This window comes from Megascapheus bottae, chromosome 2 (assembly GCF_031878675.1).
Source record: "Megascapheus bottae isolate mThoBot1 chromosome 2, mThoBot2.hap1, whole genome shotgun sequence".
Classification (NCBI taxonomy): Eukaryota; Metazoa; Chordata; class Mammalia; order Rodentia; family Geomyidae; genus Megascapheus; species Megascapheus bottae.
The window spans coordinates 82,458,974-82,474,660 of NC_143510.1; the positions used below are offsets into that span (position 1 = coordinate 82,458,974).

At 40.8% G+C, this 15,687-nt stretch overlaps 1 protein-coding gene across 1 annotated transcript in view; it reads left to right on the top strand.

Annotated features, from left to right (window-relative positions):
* Mybpc1 (myosin binding protein C1) overlaps positions 1-9,054 on the top strand; it is a 90,312-nt gene extending 81,258 nt beyond the window's left edge. The window contains 2 exon segments of the mRNA XM_090328499.1: positions 3,039-3,225; positions 8,807-9,054. Coding sequence (XP_090184625.1) covers positions 3,039-3,225; positions 8,807-8,907 — 288 coding nt within the window. The 3' untranslated portion in view covers positions 8,908-9,054.
* The last annotated feature ends 6,633 nt before the right edge of the window (positions 9,055-15,687 follow it).

The following is a 15,687-nucleotide window of genomic DNA, read 5'->3' on the forward strand; positions in this document are numbered from 1 at the left end:
CTGACGCTGTCCCCAGCTCTTCAGCTCAAGGCTCCCATTCTACCCCTTGAGCCACAGTGCCACTTCCTGTTTTCTAGTGGCTAACTAGAGATAGGATCTCACTCTTCAGCTCAAGGCTATTGCCCTACCCCTTGAGCAACAGCACCACTTCCTGTTTTTCTGGAGGTTAATTGGAGATAAGAGTCTCACAGACTTTAGTGCCCTGGCTGGCTTTGAACTCTGATCTTCAGATCTCAGCCTCTTGAGTAGCTAGGATTATAGGCGTGAGCCACTGCATCCTGCTAAACTAAAAGTATTTTTAAAGTTATTCCCTCCAAAACTTGAGGGAGCTTTTCTTATCTACCACCACACACCCTAGTTTTCCAGTAGTTCTCTGTCTAGAGAACTTTCAATTGATGAGAAAAAATGGCATAAGAGATACTTCAGAATTCCTCTCCCCCAAATGAAAACTGATCTGGACAAACTATATATTGCAAAGATTTCTCTACAGATTCTTTTCTCTCAAATCTAAATGTAAATAACATACAGTTCAAATTTAACCTATTTTCCCCAGTATAAACTGTCTTGAAAAATATATTATCAGTGATCTTCCAGTTACTAGTACAGTTTTACCTCAAAGATTATTATTTATCAAAATAACCAATTCAACAAAGGAACACTACTTTTTAGTCTTTACTGATTCACAGGCATATACAGTGACCAGGTCCTACCTCTTCCAATGGGTAGGTTCCAAGAAAAAGAAAATCATTTCATTTTAACAGAATTGAGAAGTGAGAAAATGGGAGCAATATTGTTTTACCTGAAAAGTTTGGTGGCCATCTTGGTTCATCAAGAGTTCTGGCTGGGCGCTGGCAGCTCACGCCTATAATCCTAGCTACTCAGGAGGCTGAGATTTGAGGATGGTGGTTCAAAGCCAGCCTGGACATGAAAGTTCATGAGACTTTTTAACCACAAGAAAACCAGAAGTGGTGCTGTGGCCCAAAGTGTTCTACACACTAGTCGAGCTGAAGAGCTCAGGCCCAGAGTTCAAGCCCCATGACCAATCAAAAAACAAAGTCCCATAAATGATTAATTTTATCAATTACACTAGAAAAACAGATTATAAATGTGCTTTGATAATAGGGACTCAGAGGATTAAGATGGGAGATGTTACCTGGCTTCAGGTTTCATGTTGTCATTTAAAATGAAAATGAATATGGCATATATAATATATGTGTATACACAAATATATGCATATACACACATACCTATACATACAAAATACATTCCTGGATGACACTGTGTTTTCCTATATATATTTAAACAGAAATAGGGAAGCCAAAGGGAGAAACCACATAAAGCACAAGAGGAAGATGCTAAGCACCAGCGTAAGCAGAAGTCCTGTTAGTACATTCAAATGGGAAGGATGAGGAAGCAGATGGAAAGTTTCACCCGCAGCTTAGGAAAAAGTTCAGATCTGTTTCTCTGGGAGTCCCACCATAAAGATGCTTCCCTTCACCCTGTGAAATCAAAGCTTCAGAAAGGAATAACCCTGAGGAAAGGTGGTAGTGAATGAAAAGCCAAAGATGAAGGGATGAGCCTCAAGAAATGCTCCCATTTGAATGATAAAAGGAACTGGACACTGATGGCTGGCACTTGCCATCCTAGCTATTCAGGAGGCTGAGATCTGGAAGACTGAGGCTCACTGTCAGTCTAGGCAGAAAAGTTTATGAGATTCTATCATTAGTTAACCAGCAAAAAGCCAGACTGGAGGCATTGCTCAAGTTAATAGAATGCCAGGGTAGGAGTTTAAGTCATGCCACTAGCATCCTAGTTAATTAATGAATTAATAACATTGAAGCTGGATGCTGGTGTTCAAAGCCAGCCCAGGCAGGAAAGTCTGTGAGACTCTTATCTCCAATTCACCACCAGAAAGCAAGAAATAGGGCTGTGCCTTCAAGTGGTAGAGCATTAGCCTTGAGCAAATCAGCTCTAGGACAGTGCCCAGGCTGTGAGTGTAAGTCCCATGACCCATCCCCCCCAAAAATATTCAAAGGCAGAAGGAAAAAGAGGAATTTGTGAAGAAGACAGAAAAAGTTGCCATCTCTAGGTTCTGAGAAAGGCAACATACTATAAAACTGTATAAGAGACAGTGTACAGAGTGCGGGTTTGGAAGGAAAGAGTAGACCACATTAGTGAAGAGTCAGTGATTACAAACAGATTCCGAGTCTAGGAGGAGGGGTGGCCTTTTTGGTGACCTGAATCATTGGTGATCTTCATCCTCTGTGTGGAGCAGGTTCACTCCTGCCTGATGACAAGTCCAGATGGCAGAAGCGGGTGACATGGCAAGCAGGTGTTTACCATGTGGAAAGAATGAGAAACTATCAGGAGAAAAAGCAGAAGTGGAGAACATCAGATAGCCATGACATCTTTTCAAGTTTTCTGTAAAGCGCTCAATGACATGTGGTCTCTGAGATGAGCTGGAAATTGAAGGATGGTTTTTTATGTTTGAAAAGTAGTTAATAGACAAAGGAGTCTGTACTGCAGGTGCACAAATGTGAGGCTTTAACAAACAGATTGCACTGTACAATAGTAGATGCTTCAAGTCTTGCAGCTAGATGTAACTAAACACATCTTGTAGCTAGAACCACATAGAATTGAATTGCACCTGACTCCATTTGGGAAGCCTGCCCTAGAGCTTTCCTCTGAAATCAAGGCCTAGGCACTGTCTCTGAGTTCCTTTTGTTCAGGGCTAGCACTCTACCACTTGAGCCATAGCACTTCTGGCTTTTTCTGTGTATACAATACAGAGGAATTGAATCCAGGGTTTCATGCCTGCTAGGCAAGCACTCTACCACTAAGCCACCTTCTCAGCCCCTGCTCATCTACTTTCTTGCTAAGCACTAAGTAGAATTTAATTCAAGGGAAGCAGTTGCCTGAGTTACTGCTGTTCTTCTTAGATAGCATTCCTAAGCGGTGCTTTTAAGTTGTGTCTCCGGATTTGACGGTGGATCTCACAGACAGGTTTCTGATTTCACTTTCTTCCATCTCCACTTCAGCCTAAAATAACCTGGATGAAAAACAAAGTGGCTATTGTGGACGACCCAAGATACAGAATGTTCAGCAACCAGGGTGTCTGTACTCTGGAGATTCGCAAGCCTAGCCCCTATGACGGAGGCACTTACTGCTGCAAAGCCGTGAATGACCTGGGGACAGTGGAGATTGAGTGCAAACTGGAGGTGAAAGGTATGCCACCCATGGTCTCACCCACAGACTGAAGTTATGGTCATTGACTGATGGTTCTTCATATAAAGCCTGAACGGCTTGCCAAAATGTTCCATTTGGAGCAGGGGCAATGATGAGGTTGGGAGGGGAGAAAGGAGGGAGTGTAGAGAGAGAATTTTTTTTTACATTCTGCTTTAGCTCTGCTTTATTTGGTCAAGAGCACTTGATTATGAACATAGACTTGATTGTATGGGGTTTTTTTAACCTTTGCAATTCTCCTTAACTAAAGCAATATTAATTTCAGTGAAATGTTCATAGGGTATGGTGAGAATAAATAAAGTCAAGGGTTATGGCCTTGCTGATACATTTTTTGGGAGCTGTCATGGGGCTTGAATGCTGAAGAGCTCAGGATTGTCCCTGAGCTGTTCAGCTCTAGGCTACCGCCCTATCCCTTGAGTCACAGCGCCACTTCCTTTTGCTGACATATTTTATCTATAAATAGGAGACTACCACAAAATCCAAACTGCAATTAAGAAATTTGCATTCTTTTTTTGTACTAAGTTAACTAAGTTTTTTTTTTTTTTTGCCAGTCCTGGCCTTGAGCTCAGGGCCTGAGCACTGTCCTTGGATTTTCTCAAGACGAGAGCTCTACCACTTGAGCCTCAGCACTACTTCCAGTTTTTTTTTCTATGTACGTGGTACCAAGGAATCGAACCTGGATCTTCGGGCATGCTAGGCAAGCATTCTACCACTAAGCCAAACTCCCGGCCTGTGAAGATTTTTTATATGGGTTGATTTAATTTATCAAGTGGTTCCATACCTATAGAATATACATGTTACAAAGTTGACAATGAGAGAATTTCTATTTATAGGCATACATTTCCTTTGAGAAATGTGGCAACTCATATAATCCAAGAAAACATTGGATTTATGGAGGAAAGTCTCAGCATAAACTGCCTTTTTTTTTTTTTTGGTCAGTTGTGGGGCTTGAACTGAGGGACTTGGTACTGTCCCTGAGCTCTTTTGCTCAAGGCTGGTGCCTCTACCTCTTTGAGCCACAGCTCCAGATCTGGCTTTCTGACTGTGAATTGGAGGTAAGAGTCTCGTGGACTTGCTGCTGGGTTGTCTTTGAACCACAATCCTCAGATTTCAACTTCCAAACTAGTGAGGATTACCAGTGTAAGCCACCAGCACCCGGCATAAATTGCTATCTTAATAAATTTTCATATTAATTGACTCTTACTCTGGCCTTGTTCTTGATGAAAACCTATTTCAGGACATGGTGAGAACTCCAACAGAAAGTTGTCACTTTGAGATAATAGTGACCTGATCCTAATATGTTTCTGTCATCCTTAACTATATTCAACTGTTGATCTATGTTAATCAAAGTCTTTTTCCTACCTCTTGACAATGAGGAAATTACCATCTCATAGTTAGAAAGAAGACTTTGTAAATATCTGTTAAAATATTTAGGGATTTTTTTGGGGGGGGAGAATCATGGGGCTTGAACTCTGGGTCTCGGCGCTGGCCCTGAGCTCTTCAGCTCAAGGCTACCACCCTTCCCTTGAGCCACACCCCATTTCCCATTTTCTAGAGATTAATTGGAGATAAGAGTCTCAGATCCTTTTTGCCTGGGCTGGCTTTGAACTTTGATCCTCAGGTCTCAACCTCCTGAGTAGCTAGGATTACAAGCATGAGCCACCGTGCCCAGCTTTTTTTTTTTTTTAAGTTTTCTAATTATAAATTTAATATAAATATGGCACAAGAAATTTCTCTGGTGTAGATACATTGTTAATAGGAAAAAGTTACTTTTATCTTATAAGTTATATGATATTCTTAGAAAATTTCAAACCAGGCCTGGGAGCTTAGTCTACTGGTAGAGTGCTTGCTGAGCATGCACAAAGACCGGGGTTTAATTCCTTGGAACCACATACATAGAAAATAAATAAAAGCTGGAATTGATGGTATGGCTCAAGTGGTAGCCTTGAGAAAGTCCAAGGACCGGGCTCAGGCCCTGAGTTCAAGGCCCAGGACTGGCAAAAAAAAAAAAAAAGAAAGAAAATTTGAAAACATACCATTGATTTAGTCTCTGCTTAAGCTTCTGAATTAGCTCTAGATGATGGATATGGTCATATTTGCACATATGTTTTCAGATTTTGTTTTCAGATTTCCTTGCCTCATTCCAAGGTATTACTGACACAAGTGTCAACAGTCCCTAAACAACAACTGAAACTACTACATATTCATGCTTTGAAAAGTGCTAAAGGTTGTTAATGGCATAAAATGATTTTTTATAAATGGTTTGATATTTAGGACCTTCCATAAATGCAAACTATGTTATGGATATACCTATTATATTGTTTAGTGGTTACATAGAGTTAATTGTATGTATAATAATTGAATCAAGGGCCGGGAGTTTGGCCTAGTGATTAAAGTGCTTGCCTAGCATGCATGAAGACCCGGGTTCGATTCCTCGGTACCACATACATAGAAAAAAGCCGGAAGTGGTGCTGAGGCTCAAGTGGTAGAGCTCTAGCCTTGAGAAAATCCAAGGACAGTGCTCAAGCCCAGGACTGGCAAAAAAAAAAATAATTGAATCAAATAGTAGAGTAATAGTAGAATACTGTATTCAAATATATAAGTTCATGATGAATTATCAACTGTGCTTTTTTGTTGACAAAAGTTTTCGGTCCTAAAACATAAATCCAAGATTATTTGCTACCACATTGGTATCTGATAAAAGGTTTCTGATATGAACTGTGTTAAAAGGTAAGAATGCCAACTGAGAATAAATAAATATTGGTACACATATTCTAATTCTACAGTGATATATCAAGGAGTAAATACCCCTGGACAACCAGTCTTCCTGGAGGGGCAGCAACAGGTTTACAAAGCTCATATCCCACTGGATATTTCTACTTTCCGTTCCATTCCTCTTACATGAAACGCACTTTGCATGTAAAGCTTGACTTTCTCTTTGCTTTTAATTGTATTTCTTTAGCAGCTCATGGCATACAATGTTTATGCCATGAACAATGAAGGCCAAATTGTTCAAGGATATTAAGTAAAGTTGAAACAATATATTTTGTTAGAAAATGAAATACGACACTACATGACCCCCACAAATAAAACCAGAGAGTTACCTCGGAAGATGACCTGGTTTTATACAGGACTATCAAAACCTGGGAAAGGCTAACATTTAGATCATCTTTTCATGTTTCAAATGTAAAAAGATGTCTTTCTCCTATAAGATAATTTACAATAGCTTCCTTCCATTTATGATAAAATTTAGAAACTGAGCATTTACACTTGTGAAATTGAGAAAAAAAGAAAAAAAACCTACTCTATGCATTTTTGGTTGAGGGAGAATACAAAAAACAAAGTATATGAAATTTCTTATATATAGGATTTTCTAATTACAAATTTATGAATAGAATGTCTATAATCTATTTATTTGGTCCAAACATTTTGGACATTTTTAGGGGACCCAATTTATTTGTTTATGAATATAAAAGGAAAGAAAAGTTTAGGATTCTGTACATGTATTAATAAACCATATCATACATAGGCAATCCCTCCCTGTTTGGAAGAGGTAGTTAAGACTTCTTTGGGGCAGGGTAAGCAAGTACTACAGACTCTAATGCAGCTCTATACCTAAGTGACAGTGTTGGGCTTCTAGATCCAGAAGTAGCTTCAGCTTTGAAGAGGAAAGAAATGAGTTCTTCTAAAGTTTTGTAAGTTACACAAAATAGTCTCTTTGTAGCCTTAGTTTAAGGTTTCCATTCGCTTACACCAATTATATGTAATCAGTTCTGAATACATGAATCTCCCTAAGTACACTTGAAAATTTTGCCTTTTGGAATTCCAACATATATATATGAACACTAACATTTTGTATATTGTCTTTGTTTTTCTTTTGTTGAAAAACTCAATATATATATGTTGTAGGGTATTCTTTTTTTAAGCTAATGGTTTGGAAGCTTTTATTATAAACATTTATTCACCATACCAACAGATTTGCTTTGTCACTTATTCTGGCACAGTGGTTGTGCATATTAATAATTTTTTCTTATTAATGATCCCTTTGAAGTGACTGGATCCTCACCCTTCCTTTTATGTGCCTTTATTTTCATACATCTTTTACATGACTAAGGATTAATGAAATCTCTTCAATATAATCGTGACAATAATTTCATCCCCCAACAAGTACTGAACTTTGGTGTAGCATTTTATTAATGCTTACAACTTCTTTCTCTCTTTCTCCTCTCTCTTTTCCTTAGTTGTAGCACAGTAAGGATTTTTGAATGTATATTGTCATCTAAGGTAAGCTTTCATATGGTTTTGGCATATGAAGCTTATGACTGTCATAAGCCATACCAAGCCTGTAGAGTATGGCATGATTTTCATTATGTAATACAATGAAAATAGAATCCCCCCCCCCCAAACTTCTAACTTTTGTAGTTCTCATTTGTATTCCCATGTCTGAGATGAACAGCTGTGTTTGCTCACCACTATCTCCTGTTGGCATGAAGCATGTGGTTGAATGCAATAGAGCATGCATCCGAGCATTTAATGTAGATGAGAATGAGAGAGACTGGGTACATTCTGAATTCTTTGCATCAAGGAATGGACATGTCGTTAAGTGGCATCATTTCTATCATTATGTGACTTGAATTTTTTTGAAAGAAGAATGACTTTCTCAAATTTGCATTATTAAAGAAGTTTTAGAAATGTTAGAAGAGCATGCTGTTTTTGTCTGGTCATGAATTTATTAGTAAGTAGTGAAATGCTTCATTAAAAGGACTATGTAGTTTTGTGGTTTTATGGGTTCTCTCCTGAGTGACGTTTTTATTTTACAATAAAATCCAGGAATTCTTAAGGTAGGTATGGACTGTTAGGTATTTCTCATACCTTCAGAAGGTATTAGACTAGTCTTAATAATTTGTTATTTATTTTAAGTCAAGTTTCCCTATGTAGTCCAGCTGGCTTTGAACTGTTGATTCTCCTCTCTCAGCCTCCAGAGTTCTAGGATTACAGGCATGCACCACCACACCCAGCTTCAGTCTATTTTTAACAAAAGATTTCTGAGTTTTTGTACTTTTGACTGTTCATAAATGGCCAAAGTTCAAGGGTGTGTTTTTTAATTCCTTCAATGTGCTTGAATCAGAACTTGTGCTTAATTAAAAAAGAATACTAGGTAAGCTAGAAATAGATTTCCCACTGACGCATCATTTAATGTACATTTATTGTGTGCCATGCAGCCAGAGACTTTTACTCATCTATAGAAGACAGTCACACAACCTGTCAAGGAACAATAAGCATCTCCACTATTTTGGAGTTTAAAGTAAGATTACACAATTGTAGGGGAAATAAATTGCTTTGGGTCTTCTGAGAACTTGCTTTACTTCAGATGTCAAGTGCTTTGAAACCTAAGTGAACTAAAACCAGGGAGAGTTCCACAAAAGGACTAAAGGAATCTTTGTAGCTAACAGGAATAGAATGAGTCCCATTTCCAGGCAGCTAGTTCCATAGAATGGTTTCATCAATTTTTCATGTAGAGGGTTTTGATTTTTTTCCCTCGTTTCCTTTTTGTCCCCTTTAGGTGGGCTATCCTTCTGCAGGCTCCTGTTGCAAGGTGTACCTCCAAACATAATTGATTCATATCTGCGAGACTTGCAATCCAGCAATCCTGAGGAATACTGAGAGCTAGGCACTGCCTCTCAAAACTCTGCTGCTTTGAAATTTGGTTAAAAACACAAAAACTGGTTTCTGGTTTCCAACCAGACCCTGTGTGGTCATTTTTCTTTCTTCCTAATGTTAAAGATAAAAATTATAACAATGTTTGCACAGATTGCCTAAATAAAAATTGCAAACAAATCTCATTTGTAGTCAGTGCTTGGGTTATTTTGGATCAGTGTTTGATCACTGGATTTTGACTAAAAATGCAAACTGGAAAACATGCAAAAGCAGGTTTTTTTGTTTAAAATAATACATTGTAGATTATTTTCTTTTCCAGAGTAAAAATCTAATATGAAACTGGGTGCCTGTGCCTCATGCCTGTAATCCCGCTACTCAGGAAGCTGAGATCTGAGGATCTTGGTTCAGAGCCTAGTCAGGTAGAAAGTCCAACCATTTCCCTGCAAATCACATAATCTTTTTCTCTAATGGATGAATAAAATTCCACTTTTGAATGGGGAACCCAGGAATCTTGAAGGCTGATTATAATTATGTGTGCAATCCCTATGTAAACATCCATTTTAATCAAGAAATCTATTTACACATAGTACCTTATTTCTATGTCATCTAGAAAGACACAAAGACTATATCTCTGCCCACAAACCAAATTAATCATGTTATTGTTAAGCCAATCAACACATCCCTGAAGCCTGGCCTGCCATGCAAGCAGCCTACAGGCTGCAGACTCAAATATTCATTGAATGATTTTGTCAAGGATTAGTCAAGTCTGTTAGGCCATTTATAAACACAGTGTAAAGTGACAGTAGAAGCATTCTACTGTTTCTGCATTTATGACTTAGACTGTATAATTACATTGCAGGCTGTATAATATTTCTTTTATTGAAGGGACTTGTTGCTTATATTCCTTGAGTGGTTTTCTTTTTTAATATTTATATTTGTTTTTATAAAGGTGATGTACAGAGGGATATTTATTTTTGTGAGTAACAATTACCATCCTTGCAACAAAGATTAGGGGACTGCTACAAACTGGTATTTTTTAAATCCTTTTTTCTTGGTTGCTGTGGGACTTGAACTCTGGGCCTGGGCATTGCCCCTGAGCTCTTCAGCTCACGAGCTGGCTTTGACCATGATCCTCGGATCCTGCCTCCTGAGTAGCTAGGATTACAGGCATGAGCCACCATGCAGGTCCTAAAATCCTTTCTAATGGACTAGAGAAACAAACCCATGATTGTCTTGATTGTCCTGAATGGAAGGGCTGTCTTCACACTCTTAAAGTGACTGGCGACCTCTCTGTGTCTTCTCAAATGCATGGGTCTGAGCAATCTCTACCTTCACTGAATATTTTTCTCTTCTATGTGGAATAGGTCTCTAGGGACAAAGTATCAGGAAGTGACAAGGGCAATTAGACACTCCCAAACTGGAGACTCTACTGTGGCTTGGGGCACTGACTGATTCAAATAGATCATTAACGACAAAACTTTGTACTCAAACGCATCATTGGCCATACGTGCTTTTTCTCCCAAGAAATAGTTTCAAAAAGAGACTCTTTGTTCTTTATCAATAAGTACTTACATGACTACTCATAGACAACTAATTCTCACCTGCTTTTATGTGAGCCCTAGCTTCATTCCAATTGAGGAGCTAAGCTACGGTAAATGCTTTTAAAAAGGTATTATATAGGGGCTGGCAGTTTTGCCTAGTGGTACAGTGCTTGGGTTCGATTCTGTGATACCACATACATAGAAAAGCCAGAAATGGTGCTATGGCTCAAGTGGCAGGGCTCAAGTGGCAGAGAGCCCTAGCCTTGAGGAAAAGCTCAAGGACAGTGCTCAGGTCCTGAGTTCAAGCCCCAGGACTGGCAAAGAAAAAAAAAAAGATGTTATATGTCAATTTAAACCCACTATTTTTTTTTTAATGAGGAAAGGAGGAAAAGGAAGGAAGAAAAAAGAGAAAGAGAGAAACATACAAAGGAAAGAAAAAGGAGGGAAGGAAGGAAGGAAGGAAGGAAGGAAGGAAGGAAGGAAGGAAGGAAGGAAGGAAAAAGGGAGGGAGGGAGGGAGGGAGGGAGGGAGGGAGGAAGGAAGGAAGGAAGGAAGGAAGGAAGGAAGGAAGGAAGGAAGGAATTGTCAATAACACTATGGCAAAGGAAAAAAACCACTCTTCAGAGTTTATAAGCCACCTTTCATGGAGAATTCTGACAAAAGGTCATTGGAAGGGAGCCACATTTCAAAATAAACCAAAGTAGCTTTGGAATCATGTGGTCATCTGGAAACTTCCAGACACTATCGAGGGCCAGGGAGTATTTGTCCCTCTTCAGACAGACTAAGGGGTGAGGTGCCTAGCAGTGTCATGTCGCCTCATATCTGCATGTCCACGGGGGCTTGTGGTGAATTTGGAAGTCTTGGAGGCAGGCTCATGTGGAGAGTCTGCCTCTACACTGGAAGAGACCCTGAGTTCAAATCCCAGGACTGCCAAGAGAAAAGGAAAGGGGTTCCTCTAGGGGTTTCTCAATGCCATGGATAACATATTAAAGCAGTAAAATGTGAACTCAATACCTAAAAATAGTCTCAAGGATGGGGAAAACTTGAGTACATGAGAGGCTGAGTATCATGGTTCAAATCTAGCCTGGTAGGAAAGTCCATAAGACTCTTATTTCCAATAAACCACCAAAAAGCTAGAAGTGGAGTTTTGAATTAGGTGGAAAGATACCAGTTTGGGGAGAGAGAGAGAAAAAAAAATGAAGGACAATGCCCAGGCCCTGAGTTACAGCCTTAGTACTGGTACATACACACACACACACACACACACACACACACACACACACACACACACCCCACATGTTAAGAACTGTTTCCAAAGGAAAATGAGCTTCCTTAATTCTCTCTTTATTTTTTTGTGAGTCACTGGGCTTTGGCACTGTCCCTGAGCTCTTCAGCTCAAGGCTACTGTCCTACCCTTGAGCCAAGCCCCACTTCCCATTTTCTAGAGGTTAATTGAAGATAGGAGTCTCAGATTCTTTTCCGCCTGGGCTGGCTTTGAACCTTGATCCTCAGATCTGTCTCCTGAGTAGCTAGGATTACAGGCATGAGCCACTGCGCCCAGCGAGCTTCCTTAGTTCTAAACTGCTTTTGCACTTTTAGATGAAAAGCAAACTTACCACAACTTAGGGATTTTTTATTGTGAAATTTAATATTCTGATCTTGAATAAAACATTTCAAGAGAGGAGAGTCAACAGTTTAAACCAATTACTTATGGTACGCTGCATATCTAGCAATTTGTATATTTTGTAAAGTGCCATCGTATCATAAAATTTGAACTTTAGAATCTCAAAGTACAAAACTCTAAAGACCTAAATCACAGTAAATGAAATAAAGTAAGCATTCATGCCAATGAACTTTTAACACCCACAAATACTCGTACATGTAGCTCAAAGGCTAAGCCATGGATAGCTTGAACTCTGAACTTTGCCACACTGAACGTCTAACTGGGCGACTTTTTTTCCCCCAAAATAACTATTGCTACTTTCTCAAGGCTGGAGCTCTACCACTTGAGCCACAGCCCCACTTTTGGCTTTTTTTCTATGTATGTGGTACTGAGGAATCAACCTGGGCCTTCATGCATGCTAGGCAAGCACTCTACCACGAGGCCACACTCCTGGCTCCTGAGGTAGATATTTCATAGAGTGGCATACCTCATCTGGCTGCATTGAGACTGTGGACCATTTTTCCCCCTGAAAGTAAATGGAGAAGATTTGAAAAGGAAGTGAATGTTAGTTAGACAGATAAATCAGTGAGACCAAGAGCCTAGTGCAAAAAATGTCCTTTCTCTCTTGGGAAAACAACCCAATTCAGGTCAGGAAATAAAAAGTGACAATGCCTATGGCACTGGGGGAGGCTGGATGGTGAGTGTGTAGGATGGATCTCTTTGTACTAATTTTGCATCTCCTATGAATCTGCAGTTATTTAAAAATAAAAAAGTTAAAAGGCTGGGAGTTTGGCCTAGTGGTAGAGTGCTTGCCTAGCATGCACGAAGACCCAGGTTCAATTCCTTGGTATCACATACATAGAAAAAGGCAGAAGTGGTGCTGTGGCTCAAGTGGTAGAGCTCTAGCCTTGAGAAAGTTCAAGGACAGTGCTCAAGCCCTGAGCTCAAGCCCAGGACTGGCAAAAAAAAAAAAAGCAACACAAAAAAATAAAAAAGTTAGTCAAGCAGCAGTGGCTCATGCCTGTAATCCTAACTACTCAGGAGGCTGCAATATGAAAGGATCTCTCTTATCTCTAATGAACTTCTAAAAAGCCAGAAATGGTATTGTGGCTCACGTGGTAGAGCATTAGACTTGAACACAAAAGCTCAGGGACAGCAGCCAGGCCCTCAGTTCAAACCCCAGGACTGGCACTGAACAAACAAATAAAATAGTTAAAGAAGTTGGCCATAGATTGATCCCAATATTCTCTGAGCTGGGAAGAACAGTAGATCAACACATAAATATATCCAAAGACTGGATTACAAGGTACTCTGGTTGTTTGGGAGTAGAACCTCTCCTGCTGGAAGAATCTGAAAGATCATTTTAGAGAAATTGGAGCTGAAGCTGAGCCTTGACTAATGGATGATTATTTATTGGTAAGGAGAGAAGAGCAGACCTAGTAGGGAACAAATGAGCCAAAACAACAGCTGATGGACCTCAGCAGCTGGAGCACAGGACTTGAAAAAATAGCAGGGAGAAGATATTTAGAATGTAAGAAAGAAAAAAAACTAGATTGAAAGCTGGGTATTGGTGTCTCATACCTATAATCCTTACTACTCAGGAAGTTGAGATCTGAGGACCTAAGATTCAAACCCAGCCCAGGCAGAAAATGTATAAAGTCTTCTCTCCAATAAATCACCAAAAGGTAGGAAATTCATCAGTGGTTCAAGTGGTAGAGTTCCAGCTTTGAGAAAAAGAAAACTCTAAGGTATAGTGCCCAGGCCTTGAGTGCAAGCCCCAGTATCATCGTCATCATCATCATCATCGCCATCACACACACACACACACACACACACACACACACACACACACGAATCTCTAAATACTAAGGGGTCAGGATTTTAAACGAAAATTTAAAGGGGGACTTTATAAAAAGATTTAGCTCAAGCCCCAGTACAAGAATGAAGAAGAGAGAGAGAGGGATGGAGGGAGAGAGTGAAGGTGGAGGGAGAGAAAGAGAAAAGAAAGAATGAGGAAAGGGAAAGGAAAAAAAGAAAAGAATCATTTGGTCTATTGATAGCCTCATATTGCTCTGAGGCAGGAGCTGTTGAACTTTCCTTGTAAAAAATCAAGTAGTTGCTCCATCACAGTGGCTCAGTCCTATAATCCTAGCTACTGAGGAGGCTGAGATCAGGAGGATCGCAGTTTGAGGTCAGCATAGGCAGAAAGGTTCTGTAGTCTTCATCTCCAAAATAAGTAGCAAAAAACAGGGCAGGAACTGTGGCTCAAATGGTCACGCACCAACCAGTCTAGCAAGGGCAAAGCCCTGAGTTTAAACCCTCCTACTAAAAATTTTAAAAATCAAGTCTAGGCGTTGCAAGCCATCCAATGTTGCTAAACTCTGCTGGGGAAAAAAATATGGCTTTATCATGGAACTGAGATTTGAATTTCATAAATTCCACACCACGAGCTATTATTGTGCTTTTGATTTTTGCCAATCATTGAAAAATATGAAAACATACTTAGCTAGTGGGCTGTAGGAAAGCAGATAAGTTGGGTGGGCTGGGCGTGCGGGCTGCAGCTGGCTGACCCCTTGCTCCAAAGTGTTGTGATGAATCCTGTAAAACAAAACATCTCTGCAGATTGACAGTGAACCCACAGAGGACGCGGAAAGTGAGTTTCTAGTCTTTCTTATGAGCAGAAGACTGGAACCCCAAGTGAAGAGAGACACAGCTCATCTCTGGTTGTGCAACAGACGTTGTTTATGACAGGACTTCCCCTGTCCAAGTCGTGCATTGTGAGGTAAGGGGTCGGGGCACTGCTCCTTGGCTCAAGGAGAAGGACACGCTTGGATTACCTCCCTCAATTCCAAGGAAGGGCTTGTCTAAAAATATCCATCCTTGTTGTCAAATGGTCTGAAAAATAGGCACGGGGCTTCAAACAGTTCCCCTGTTAAAGTGTCCCCAAGCCCAGAGGGTTGTTTTTTTTTAATTTAGTTTCGGAAACCTCAGTATGATTCTCAAAGAGGCTTAGCCAGAGCTACTGGTTAGAGAGATCGCTTTCCTCTTTTCGCTAAAATGTGCTCATGTGTGTGTTTGAACCAAGCAGGACGGATTGAGGTCAACGAACTGGTGCCCAAAGATCTGTAAAATCTTGTCCTCTTTCCCAGCACTCCAGGCTCTGCAGCAAAGTGGTCCTGTAGGGATGCGTAGGCACACTGGTGCAAAAGTGTGCCCACGGTCACGAGGCGGGGGAAATCAGCCAGCGAGGGAGACTTTCCGAGGGGCCTTAATAAAGGCTGAGAAACCGGAGCTCAGGGGCAGGTGCAGGAGGGCCCCTGGAGGTAGGCGGACACGCCCACAAGTTCCAGTCGACCTGTCCAATCAGCGCGTTGGGGGCGTGGTCAGAGCCTTCACCGCCCCACCCCTTCCCCCCTAAGTCCCGCCCCCAGAAGGCGGCGCCCGCTCTTGGGGCGGGGACGGATGAGGGGCGGGACGCATGAAGGGCGGGGACCGGGGACCGGGGCGGGGCGGGGCCGGGGGCGGGGCGAGGGCCCGGGGGCGGGCTCGGCGGGAGTTGGACCTCCGCGGAGCCAGGGGCCC